General features: G+C 37.4%; 1 protein-coding gene across 7 annotated transcripts in view; it reads right to left on the bottom strand.

The window, feature by feature from the left end:
- Window positions 1–14,365, bottom strand: part of LOC117407272 (syntaxin-binding protein 5-like) — a 157,990-nt gene that overhangs the window by 74,201 nt on the left and 69,424 nt on the right. For all 7 annotated transcript variants that reach the window (XM_034012075.3, XM_034012078.3, XM_034012081.3 and 4 more), the window contains exons 3-4: window positions 7,015–7,096; window positions 1,748–1,848 (exon numbers count right to left, since the gene is read on the bottom strand). In XM_034012075.3, coding sequence (XP_033867966.1) covers window positions 1,748–1,848; window positions 7,015–7,096 — 183 coding nt within the window. The remainder of the gene's footprint in view (window positions 1–1,747; window positions 1,849–7,014; window positions 7,097–14,365) is intronic.

The following is a 14,365-nucleotide window of genomic DNA, read 5'->3' as shown; positions in this document are numbered from 1 at the left end:
GACAGTATAACGAGAACATGATTGGAGACTACATTTGGGGGCTGATTCGTGAAAGTAATTTACAGTATAATCGTAAATCTCAAAAAACTACTCACTTCTAAATCTTTTGTAGTCATTTTTGTATTACTTTAGTATAAATACATGTTAATTTGGATTCATATGTTTTTCCAGAGTTGTTTTGTAATAAAAAATCTCTATCTATCTATTCTGACTTTATGTGAACGAAAAGACACAAATTCGCCCGTTTTCTCATTGGAAATAGGTAAATATCACTGTCCCGGTCACAAAAGCAAAGTTTGTGGGTAATAATAGTCATTTTCTATACTTTTGAGGCATAAGCAATTAGGAAATAACACTTACTACCCAAGAACAAAAATTGTGTTACATAGTGTAATCCAAGCATGAATCTAAAGCAACAGATACTGTTAAAATAATGTGGCCAACGTTAAAAATAAGGGACGTCTTTACACCTTAGAAACTACAGCAACTACAACTACTCGCTGACCTCTAACAAACTATCAGAGTGATCCAACCAACTACTCGCTGACCTCTAACAAACTATCAGAGTGGTCCAACCAACTACTCGCTGACCTCTAACAAACTGTCAGAGTGGTCCAACCAACTACTCGCTGACCTCTAACAAACTGTCAGAGTGGTCCAACCAACTACTCGCTGACCTCTCACAAACTGTCAGAGTGGTCTAACCAACTATTCGCTGACCTCTAACAAACTGTCAGAGTGGTCCAACCAACTACTCCCTGACTTCTAACAAACTGTCAGAGTGGTCTAACCAACTTGTGTTGCTAATTGCTTTGATTGGACCCACACAAGTCATAACAAACAGTTTTGAAGAGGTTTAAAAATAAGCTTCTTGTCAGCCATTGAAATAATATTCCCATAATTTGACCATGGAGATATTGTAGTGGTCCTTAGGTGTAACACTTATAAAAATGCAAGTCTAATTTTAGGGGTAATTTTGGACACTGGTCTTCATCTCTTGGACCTGATCGTTTTGTGGGTGATCAAGAAGAGCTCTTGCTAAATTTAATTATTTTCTTGTATTTTTTTTTTTTATCGGGTTACTTTAGGGTTAGCTTATTGAACACCAGAGGTTGCTCGGCGTGTTAGATTGGGATTTATACAGGAGCAAGGCAGGGATCGATGCGTTTTTAGACTAGAAGAAGGTAATTCAGTAACATCTAGGTGTACACAGGCTGTATTAGCTTTGGTCGTGCCTGCTGGGGAAGACAAGGGAACCAGACTGCTGGTGGTTGTTTTTGCAGTGTGCTGAAAAAACAGGATCCAAGGAAACACTTTTGGCTTCTTTTTCTTTTGTGGAAGAACCCTCCTTACCACTCTTAATCCTTAATTGCTAGGTACTGTATAATAAATATCTATTAAAATATAGAAACCATTGGTACTCCACAGAAATGATATACAAAAAGATGTGCTGTGTTAATATCACATCACCATATGTTTATTTTTATATCTTTAAACTAAAAATCATTAACTCTCATCGCGCTGCTTCACGAAAAAGAATACATTTCAGTTGTTGTTTCCCCCAGAGTAAAGACAAAAACTATCCTTACCAGTGCTATATGAATTAAAAGTCAATTAAAAAAAGACTGAAGCCTGTAGAAGGAAAATAAAAAGGTATTTCAAATAGACAATTCCCGGCTACCATGTAATTGAACAGAAGGTCAAGTGCTTTGAATGTGCTTAAATATTTTTAAATTATATCCCTTACCGCTCTCTGTTGAATTTGAGTGAATGGAGGATTGCTGGACGTTTTTGTCGCAGGTTCCAGAGGTGAAGAGTGTCATCAGCACATGCAGTGACAAGAGCACCCTGTGGAGAAATAAAAGAGAGAGAGAAAAAGAGATTAGAAGGTGTGCTTTTGCCTTATATTCTTTATCAGGTTTCCATTGGATATAATAACCTTAATACCCACAGAGCAGAAAATTGTGTTTGTGAAGTGGCATCTCAAAAGTAGAGGACAGAGCACAAGTTGTACTACTATTGTGGCTTCCAGTAGACTTTTGTGATATCATTTTGTAGTTTTTTCGATTAAATTATGTTAAATAAAAGATCTTAATTATGTTCACGTAGTTTTCTTTAAATTATGTCTCAATCCTAAAATTCTAGATGATACAAAACATTTGGCCGTAGCTGTAGCTTCTCTGGGCTGAGTTTCAAATTAAACTGAGGAAGGAAGTGGAGCAACTGCTCATGGAGGCTGAAGCCAGATTCCAAGGTGAGTTTGAGGATAACATCTTACTGTTTCGCAGCATTGGAATCCAGTAGCTTAGCACTGCTTTTAGATCGATGTCCAGTTTCCTTGTGCCAGGTTAAGCTGAAGATAAAACCAGACCTTGTGTACCAATCCGACAGTGGTGTCGGTGAAAGGGCTTCAGATTCCCGCAGGTGCTTCAAATCCAGGTCGGTAAAGGGGGTGGTGATGTTTGGCCTTGTCTTTACCGGCTGTTCTGAAGGTTTTCATGACTGACAGGAACACATTATTGCTGGTCTTAAACTTGCTGTCAACAGAGATATTAAAATGTCTACCATTAAAATATCTATTTATCCCAGCTCTCAGCATTAAAAAAACTGGAGACTGAATACTGGTATCAGTTGAACTTCTTGCGCTGGCATAATATCTCCTCAGAATGCTGTTGGTGCTGTTCCAGTTCTTTGGTGTTTAATCCCCAAATATATTAAGGGAAACTGGTGGAATGTCACTCATTTTGTAGCAGTGGTTTTATAATTAACAAATAAAATGGCAGTTTCCCATGGAATTTAGAATGTAGTGGTGCGTGCTGATTTATACAGTGTGAAGCGACTCATTAGTATTCAAGCCATCCGTATACGCTATTTATCCAGCACGGTCATGTGATGCTGTTTAACCAATCAGAGGTTGTTTTTTTATTCAAGTCTTTTAATATATATATATATCTATATCTATATATATATACACACCATGATTTCCATTACACAAGAGTAGATGTTAAAACTTCATGCTGATTTGAACTCGGCTCTCGCCAAGATAAGCACCAACTAAGACGTAGCTTTACAGTAAACTAATGTGATCCATATGTGTCTCCATCCATTCCGCATCCCTTACGCATTTATCGCGTGACTCTACTAATGTCATTTCCAGTCTGACCTTGGCGCACTTAAACTCCTCGGTTAGAGCAGAGACTGGTAGCTGCAGTATTCCTTTACCATAAAGTCCCACTCTGCTGAGGCAGCGTGGAACTCCCAACCATTTCCTGATGTATGAACCGATTAAAGCTTCCAGCTTCTCTACTGTTGTCAAAGAAACCTCGTACACAGTCAGTGGCCACAGCAACCTCGGCAGTAGACCAAACTAAAAGCACTAGAGTTTTAGTTTACCTGGTAGAGCGCAGCTGTCTATGCTCTTCAACCCTTCCACTGCTTGTTGTCTAACTCCCACACGAACTGTGTCCTTTAGATCCCCGTCGTACCATCTCCCAAGACTCTTCACTGGCTTCTCAGACACTGTTGGTATTGCCTCACCATTAATGAAGAATGTTTTATCTACTACTTTGCCTTTAATTATAGAGATGCTCCTTGATTCAGTGGGCTTGAATTGCATTCGTGCCCATTCAATGTTATTGGTTAATTTGCCCAATAATCGATTAGTGCAGGCTACTGTTGTAGTCATGGTTGTCATGTCATCCATGTATGCTCGAATTGGTGGTAGTCGCATTCCAGAAGCCATGCGCTCTCCTCCTACTACCCATTTTGATGCCCTAATGATTACTTCCATTGCCATGGTAAAAGCCAGTGGAGAAATGGTGCATCCTGCCATTATTCCAACCTCTAGGCATTGCCATGTAGTGCTGAATTCTGAAGTTGAAAAACTGAATTGCAAATCTCCAAAATAGGCTTTCACTAAATTTGTTATTGTCATCGGTACACTGAAAAAATCAAATGCTGCCCAAAGTAGTTCATGTGGCACTGAACCATATGCATTAGCCAAATCCAGGAATGTCACATGGAGCTCCTTCCTCTCCTTTTTAGCTGATTGAATTTGTTGCCAGATCACATTGATGTGTTCTAAGCAACCTGGGAAACCTGGAATGCCCGCTTTTTGTATTGAAGTGTCAATGAAGCAGTTCTTTAATAGGTGAGCTAACAATCTCTGAGCAATAATGCTGAAGAAAATCTTGCCTTCTACGTTTAATAGGGAAATGGGACGAAACTGACTGATGGACAATGTCTCTTATGAAATCACCTTCGTTGAAAGAGGAATGCTTTAAGAATGATAGAGCAGCAAACACCTTTGAAGATTTAATTTTGATGTTACACTAATGGCTTTTTCATCCAGCCAATGTTTCAAGGGAGGAGAATAGGAGGTTGAAAGATGGGAGGGTCCACTTGATGACCCCTTCATTTGGACCTTGGACCTTGAATAAAGAGACATGACGAATTTGACGTGCAGCTGCCAGATGAATGTCTAGTGCATATAGCTTTGGATATGTGAACAGGTCAAAGAAGACCCATGTGAAGCAGTCCATACTTGACACTAAATGAGAAAACATAATCAATCCTGTGCAAAGCATCTGAAACAAAAACATATCAACATACCCTGCATGATGGATTGGGATGCCAAACAAGATATATCTCACATTTCTATAGCTCCCTCCTTTACATTATGTTGAAAATCAACACTCAGCTACTGTATTCCTTATCTACAGCTACTTAAAATAATATTAATGCAGTACAGCACAGCACCTCCTGTTTGTGCCAATGGGTACCACTTTTCAAAGGAGTCAACCAGGATGATGTAATTTGGGTCCAGATACCCTTTCACCAGAAAGAAGACTGAGAATACAAGAACTATTGGAGAACCTGAAGACCTTTATCCATCCTTCACACAGAATCAATGGCATTTATAGCAAGTGATGCTTCCCAAGAAGTGAAGAATTTGATGTTAAAAATATAATGCTATATATTAATTTTGGAATACCTCCTACAGGAGGGTAGAGGGAAACTTGACTGTTTAATAAAAATATGGAAACTAGGGTGAATAATCTATTTATTGAGCAATTCATTTTCAATGTATAGATGTATGTATGTATACTGTGTATACACCTATCATACTTATTTTTTAAATTGTTAAAAGAAGAGCTTTATTCAGCTGTCAACCACAAGGCATCCACACCCTTATATATAATGCTGGTTTTATTCTGTTAAAAATCTTACATACTTGGATTTCCATCTGTAGACATCTATCATACTACTTGAAAGATTAGCCAAATGAAAGCCAATGACACATTTAAATCCCAAAAGAATAGCTACTTCAGTAACATTCAAAATAAATATTCATTCACTAAGATGCTTTACTTATATTGTTGTATAGCACATTTATAAACTTAACCAATACTTTTTATAATGAAAGCATACAAACCGGTATGCTTGACCTACTCAAAGAGTACAGATGCACCAAAGTTTAAGTTAATGCATTTTCACACATTAGACCATTGGTAAAAGCATCAAATCTTTTCAACGGAAAGGTACACGATTTGGACATGGTTGCTGTATTTGTTGCTAAGTGTTTTTTTTTCATTCAGATAGCTTGTAGTACATGGATAAAAATAAAAAAAAACTGATATGTGTGTTAATGTGGTTGTAGAATACATGACTACAAGGCTGTCAAATAAACATGAATGGCAAATACAGTCTTTCCTGCCAAACTGGTTTACACATTATTTTGAATCCTTTGAGGCTGACGAACAATCCATTGTAAATCGATTGTGAATGGTAGTCCCGGGGTGTACAGTAGCTGTTATTCATGTACACTTTGAAATCATGTACATAATCTGCAGTTGTGTTTGGGGGGGGGGGGGGGTTGTCGGACAGACACATCTGGTGCATCAAGTTTATATGTTCAGATTATTTATAATAATTACATTTCAATAGATCATCATTACGTATGGCAGGTTTTTCAGACTAATTATATGTGCAGTGTACATGTATACAATATAATGACTTTGTAATTGCTTAGAGATATTGCATATTTATCAAGATCATTTTAATTAGTGTTGTAATAACTTCTGTCACTGTCACTAAAAGCTGTTGCCAAAACATCCTGTGATTAATCCCCTCATCAAAATAATAATACTAGTTAAGCAGTACCAAAAGGAGAAGGTTATAATGATTTTTTTTAACTTAAATGAAAGAAAAACATTGTAGACATTTTATGAGACCAATAAACAAAAGCTTTCATAACTGCATAAGCAGGCCTCTTCATTATTATTTGTTTATTTAGCAGACGCCTTTATCCAAGGCAACTTACAGAGACTAGGGTGTGTGAACTACACATCGGCTGCAGAGTCACTTACAACTATGTCTCACCCAAAAGACAGAGCACAAGGAGGTTAAGTGATTTGCTCAGGGTTACATAATGCATCAGTGGCTGTGGTGGGATTTGAACTGGGGACCGCCTGGTTACAAGCCCTTTTCTTTAACCACTGGACCACACAGTCTTTAATTAACGTCAAAAGAAAAAAAAGCTCCTTCCTCACATAGTCATTTAGTTTCAACCAAACATTAAAATATTAATTTAAATTAAAAAAAAAAAGCATTATATTTTTATATACATTTTTGACACATTTTATGTTAATTTCCTTAAGAAATAGAAATTGTCATAATGAAACCATTTTGGCTAAAATGTAATATAAAAGCATTATGTGATTTTTAATCTGGGTCCTTTAACACCTTAAAAAGTTATGATGATATAGAGATTTGGAGAGCTAGGGGGGCTTTCCTTTAAATGTATCATATATGATTAACACAAACCTGCAAAAGAGGGTTGGAGTTACTATAAACCGAAGGATTTGCATATCACAAACAAAAATGTCCTTAACCCTGAAATGGTGTGATGTCACGAAATATAACAGTAGCACCAAACAGGGTTTGTGTTATGCAGGTCATTCAGTGTCTATAACAATTGAAGCATGTGTCTGAATATTCGAACAACACTCCTACCTCATTGATTGGAAACTGGAGCTGTAGAACAGCTGCTTCGCTGTCATGCTGACAATAGCAATCGACGCCAGGTCTGCCCAGTCTGTCATGGCGAAGAGTCAAGGAGTCTGACAGTTTCTGTTGGGATTGAACACAATTAGCTAAAAATGCCATGCAGTGCAACCTGGACTAGCTCAGAGCTATCAGGAAAGAAAGGTACCAGTTTTGAACAACTATCCGTTGGTTACTCTCTCTTAACAAATGGCTAGCGTTCCTCGAATAATGAGCTTCTAATTATCTGAGAAGGTACCTGTCATTGATCCATTCAACTCTAAACCATTCATCTGCAACTAATTGAAGACTTCAAAAGAAAAAACAATGGGCATGTCCCCTTTATTCGCCTTATTAAAAGCAAGATTTTTATTTGAAAATACCACTTATGCTCTAGATACCATGTGAAAAAAAATGTTATTTACAAGGATACTTTAAAGGCATTCCTTTAAAATCACAGACATGGGAACATGTACAACAAACTAAAGTAGAAAGAAAAAAAAGATTTCTTACAAAATGAAAAATTATTGTTATCATCAATAAAGAGAAAGCTGCATGCTGGGTGCTTTCATGTTCTGGAAAAAAATGGAACAATTAAATATTTTGTATTTATTTGTGATAAAGAATATGCCCATACCACTGTTTTCGCCAAACTTTTGTACAGTTTTCTCAAATCATTTCTTTCATAAGAAGTTATTCTTGAGTTAAACTTCTTGGATAATCAAATTAGCCAGACACATTCCTTCCTTAAGAATGATCACTTCGGCACATACAGCTGAGCGTTATAATGCTAATGCTGTCTGTGACAAATGTATTCTTGCTGCAGCCTGGGAACCTAGTCTGCTGCCTTGTGGCTATCTAATCAGTTTTCCAACAAAATGTAATGTAAATAGAATCTTTCATGGATTTCATTTCTTCCGTGTGATTTTCTTTTTTCTCCGACAGTGAAGCACACTGCTAAGGCATACAGATAGATTGCTGTGGTGAATGTGTATTGAATTAACTGCAGTAAAAACACTCAATAGATTAATCACTGTGGATGACAGAACACAGCATTAACCTTTCTAGTTAACTTTGAATATAGTTTAAACTCACCACTCAATATAGTCGCGGCTAGTTAAAATATAAAATACATTTGGGACATACAGTATGGTAATATAAAAATATGTAAGCTATAAGACCCGACAGGGTGGGTGGTAATGGGCAATACCGGAGCACCCACAATGAGCCCCTGGAAAGACCGGTATTTCCCAATACCCAAAAAAAAAGACAGAAACTAATTTTGTGGTTTAAAACTTGAGCAGAGAAGTTTTATTTATTTGTATTCCTGATATTTGGCGCAAGGATATCTGTCCAGCTGAAAAGGCAGTTATGTTGGTACTTTTTATTTCCTGGTACTTTATACAAAGTTACTGTAGCCCCCCTGCCAAGGGTCCTAGCCAATGAGATGCCAGGAAATAAAAAGACAATTTTCTAAATATTTTTTAAAACTTATTGTTAATTATAGCAAAACAAAATAGCACACCACAGTTTCTTTTCCTGTTTTCCCAACAGTAGGTTTATCAGTGACTATTTTATCACTGTACCACCAGCTGTCTCTTAAGAACTCAAAAAAACCTACTTATTACAAAATCAGGCACCATACAGGTCTGCTTGCAGGAAGATTACAGGTGTCATCTTTAGTCTCCATGGGCTTTTATGAAGTAGGTTGCATATATACAACAGGATTTGGCAGATTACAACAAAATAAATAAATAAATAAATATACAACATGTCTGCATATATCACATATAGTAACTCCATAAAAATAAAGATAAGACATTGCAATCATTTTCAGTTCATTGAATTAGGGCTTTAAATCAGAGAGATTATATTACTGGCTGATTCCTGTTCAAAGAGTTCCACGAAATAAAGCAAAATAGAGAATAATCATGACATAAATTAAGTCGCCACTCACTGCCCGAATGTCATGGTTGGTCATGACATATCTATAAGAGCATGTTGTAATATATATATATACAGTGCCTTGCGAAAGTATTCGGCCCCCTTGAACTTTGCGACCTTTTGCCACATTTCAGGCTTCAAACATAAAGATATGAAACTGTAATTTTTTGTGAAGAATCAACAACAAGTGGGACACAATCATGAAGTGGAACGAAATTTATTGGATATTTCAAACTTTTTTAACAAATAAAAAACTGAAAAATTGGGCGTGCAAAATTATTCAGCCCCCTTAAGTTAATACTTTGTAGCGCCACCTTTTGCTGCGATTACAGCTGTAAGTCGCTTGGGGTATGTCTCTATCAGTTTTGCACATCGAGAGACTGAAATTTTTGCCCATTCCTCCTTGCAAAACAGCTCGAGCTCAGTGAGGTTGGATGGAGAGCATTTGTGAACAGCAGTTTTCAGTTCTTTCCACAGATTCTCGATTGGATTCAGGTCTGGACTTTGACTTGGCCATTCTAACACCTGGATATGTTTATTTGTGAACCATTCCATTGTAGATTTTGCTTTATGTTTTGGATCATTGTCTTGTTGGAAGACAAATCTCTGTCCCAGTCTCAGGTCTTTTGCAGACTCCATCAGGTTTTCTTCCAGAATGGTCCTGTATTTGGCTCCATCCATCTTCCCATCAATTTTAACCATCTTCCCTGTCCCTGCTGAAGAAAAGCAGGCCCAAACCATGATGCTGCCACCACCATGTTTGACAGTGGGGATGGTGTGTTCAGGGTGATGAGCTGTGTTGCTTTTACGCCAAACATAACGTTTTGCATTGTTGCCAAAAAGTTCGATTTTGGTTTCATCTGACCAGAGCACCTTCTTCCACATGTTTGGTGTGTCTCCCAGGTGGCTTGTGGCAAACTGTAAACGACACTTTTTATGAATATCTTTAAGAAATGGCTTTCTTCTTGCCACTCTTCCATAAAGGCCAGATTTGTGCAGTATACGACTGATTGTTGTCCTATGGACAGAGTCTCCCACCTCAGCTGTAGATCTCTGCAGTTCATCCAGAGTGATCATGGGCCTCTTGGCTGCATCTCTGATCAGTCTTCTCCTTGTATGAGCTGAAAGTTTAGAGGGACGGCCAGGTCTTGGTAGATTTGCAGTGGTCTGATACTCCTTCCATTTCAATATTATCGCTTGCACAGTGCTCCTTGGGATGTTTAAAGCTTGGGAAATCTTTTTGTATCCAAATCCGGCTTTAAACTTCTCCACAACAGTATCTCGGACCTGCCTGGTGTGTTCCTTGTTCTTCATGATGCTCTCTGCGCTTTAAACGGACCTCTGAGACTATCACAGTGCAGGTGCATTTATACGGAGACTTGATTACACACAGGTGGATTCTATTTATCATCATTAGTCATTTAGGTCAACATTGGATCATTCAGAGATCCTCACTGAACTTCTGGAGAGAGTTTGCTGCACTGAAAGTAAAGGGGCTGAATAATTTTGCACGCCCAATTTTTCAGTTTTTTATTTGTTAAAAAAGTTTGAAATATCCAATAAATTTCGTTCCACTTCATGATTGTGTCCCACTTGTTGTTGATTCTTCACAAAAAATTACAGTTTCATATCTTTATGTTTGAAGCCTGAAATGTGGCAAAAGGTCGCAAAGTTCAAGGGGGCCGAATATTTTCGCAAGGCACTGTATATATATAGTTTTTCCTATTCTGTTTATGCCACAAATGAATACTGTGTTCATCCAGATTTGAACGTACTGTACGGTAATGTAATCATTTTAACAAGAAAGTACGGAGCTTGTTTCTTCCAACTGGTGAGCTGGAAGTGTTTTGTAAAATCTTTTTTAATTCATCATTTAAAAATACCAGTATTTTGTATTTTGTGAATATCAAGGTTTTGTAAACTGTTTGTTTTAAATGATACACATTGTGCTTTGTAACAGAGTGTTATTCTGCTCTAGTATTTCAAACAAAAACAAACAAAAAAAAAAAGATCTGGCCACTTACTTTTTATGACATAACACAAAAATAGCTCCTGGAAATGTAGACGCATGAGTGGTATAAAATGTAATATCTAGCAACACCATAGTGGTATATTTTGCATCCATGTAAATGGTAATGACTTGCTATTAGGATTCAAATGCTCAATTAAGCTACTTTATTATTATTACTTTATTATTCTCATATTAAGGAGAATAATAAAGGTAACAGTGCAGCTATGGCCAAAAGTTTTGCATCACCAAGAATTTTAGGATTAAGACATATGGCCGGACCAAATCAAACCCTGATCGCTCTTGCGAAAGAACGTTTATGACATAATATCACTAGCTTCCATATCGCATTTTCTTTGTCACGAAACCAAAACTAGCCATTTCCAATCCTCGAAATGGGCGGAGAGAAGTTTCGCAGGAGTAGGAGGGACCGCCGAAAGAAACATGAAAAAAAGCTGTTGACCAATCCCCAGCCGGTATTTGTGACATTTTGAAGGGGCGGAAACAAGGCGGTAACATGTGAAAAGGCAGGCGAAGAAAAGCCAGGGCAGAATAAAAATAAAATTAAAGTCTGTGTTGTACTACTGTTTCATTTGAATATCAGTGAATGAATGCTATTACATACAACTACTACTAGTAGCAATAATAACAACAATACATTTATTATTATTATTATTATTATTATTATTATTATTATTATTATTATTATTATTATTATTAATAATAATAATAATAATAATAATAATAATAATAATAATAATATTGAAAAATATGGACGTGAGTTTGAAAGAAAACACACAGACACACTCATGCGCACACACACTTGGTAATTACCTCGTTTCCATGACGTCTGCACCGTGCTGCATTGTTCTGTCACTGTTATGAAATCGTGCCACATTGTTTTCATGATTTTTGTAAAAATCCATACTGTGCCCTGGCTTGTGTCGGCACCATGCAATGCCAGCATCCTCATACCCGACTGGCACAGTGCTGCCCAGAGCCCTGTTGTGCACAAGGCTGTAATCTGCTCAGACAGTGTGCTAACTTAGATTAGAGTCTCTGTTCATGTAACGTTCTGTACAGAACATCCTACAGATGCATCTGATCAAACGATAATACCTGTTAAAGAAATTCTCTGTGTCACATGTAAAGTGCTGCAACAGCACATAGGGCTTTGAGAGATTTACCAGGCAGAAATATTGATTTTATTTTAACTGAATTTGGCACATGGGAATGGTCTGCATTTTGTAAATGTTTCTAAATTGAGACTGTGGGTAAAGAACATTTAATGTGTGCCAAATGTTAAAACACATCTCTTATATTGTTGGTACCTTTTTGTTTAATTTTTAAAACTAAAACAAAGATCAGTAAGATTTTTTTTTAAAAAAGCAATAATTTTCTCATTACAGGTATCAAATCACTACCGAAGTTTAGCATTGTGAGGAATACTGTTCAGTTCATGTATAGGAATTAGCCTTGTTTGCAATAATCTCCACATTTTCTTTGCTATTATTATTTTTTCTTAATTTTCAGGCTGGTTGGTCCAGAAGCTGTTAATATGCATCACCAGGCTCTCATTATCACACATTAAGCTGTCAATACATTCTGCCTCAGCACTCTGGGGTGCATACTTTATGTTTGCTGGGGTTTTTTAAGTTATGATGTTCTATTTTACAGCCTAGAAACAAGTTCAGCAAATAAATCATAACTATTTGAGTACATCTTCATCAAAACGATTAACACTATCAATTGATCCACAAGTAAAATTCTGTAAAAATACAGCCTACAGCTGCAGAAGTCTTGCACACATGCTATATATCAGCCTCCTGGTTTTGTGCTAATGATCCATTTTGTTTCATTCTGCTCAGTGATAATGCTCTAGGTTTACAGATGCCTGACAGATACAATCTTAAAGTACAATTTAATAGCTGTAATGGATTCATAAATAATCTGATTTTTTGACAAAGATTTGTATCCACAACATACATTTACTAACATTTAGCAGATGCAAGCAGGCTGTATGTCAGATAAAACACAATCTAAAATTAATAACAAAGCATTGAGGTGATCACAATGGTGTCATCTGGCAAGCACCACTGCTTCAAAACACTGAACAAGACTTTTAGTCACAATTTGTGTCATTGAATTTACAAATTGTACAGTGCACACTGCACCATTTCCGGCAAAATACAGCAATACATTACCCTGATTCCTCTACACACATCCTTTAATACCATAATAAATATTTCTGAAATGCCTTCCAGAAAGGCTGCGGCGCTGTTGGTGATAGGAAATTAAACAATTCAGCACTACCGCCATTGTTTACCCAATTTCAGAAACAAAACAAAAAGTTATTGGTGGAACCAATGCTATAAAACTAATTATAGTTTATTAAATTATTTAATATGCTTGAACTTCCTGTAGGAATTGATGACGATGTAAAGTTAATTAATATTATGGAGTACAGTATGTTAAGAAAGGTAGTCAGTTTTGTTAATTTAAAGATAACACAGCACTCAAAAGAGTAAATTGTAAAACCGTAATGGGCTTTAGGAAATATATGTCTTTTACATTACTGAATTAATGGTGATTTAAGTCATTTGTAGTGGAAACACACCCACTCGTCTTAAAGAGTCCATTGTCAGTATTAGCAGTCGATCCGAATGACTGATCTGGTTAAAGAACATGTCAATTTATTCGTCTGATATTTTATCTCCTTGTGCACCCTATATATGTTAAATCTGGGGTATAATTCGGGGGACAGTAGCCAGGGCTCCACCTCCTCCTATCCTCATATCAAACAATCTAGACTCCCTATTTAAACCCCTTACAGCCTATGCTCTCTCTTGCGTTCGCTTTTTCTTCCTCCTCCTCTGTTCTTCATGTGCCACGTGCCTCTGTGTCGGTCCTCTCGTGGGGGTAGTGAGTCTCACTTCCTCAGCCTGGAGTCGGTAATACGCAGGTTCTTCGAATGGTCAGAGGGGACCACCGGCCAAACTATTCTTTCACAGCTCATGTGCTATATCTTGCCTCAAGACGAGAAGGCTCTTTCTCTATCCTCCTGGGACGTGGCCCTCTTACATTAGTGCTCGAGTCTCACAACTAACAGTCTTCTATGTTTTCAGACTCTTTTTGCTTTCAAAGTTCTGAAACCGTTCCATCCTCTGAGGGAAATCCAGCTATGGGGCAACGCCTATTAACAGCTCTCGAGAGTCAGAGTTTCTGTCATTTCAGGGGCCCGGTAGACCCACGTCTGGCCTCAAACCATTCAAGAAGGCTCCCCGGGTGGGTCAGTCCTTTTCTCTCCCCTTCAGCATCTCTCCCCTACACATTCCTAAGCACTTTTATCCCTGAAGCCACGCCTCAACC

The sequence above is a fragment of the Acipenser ruthenus genome, chromosome 8 (assembly GCF_902713425.1).
Source record: "Acipenser ruthenus chromosome 8, fAciRut3.2 maternal haplotype, whole genome shotgun sequence".
Classification (NCBI taxonomy): Eukaryota; Metazoa; Chordata; class Actinopteri; order Acipenseriformes; family Acipenseridae; genus Acipenser; species Acipenser ruthenus.
This window is presented reverse-complemented; position numbering and strand designations above follow the sequence as displayed.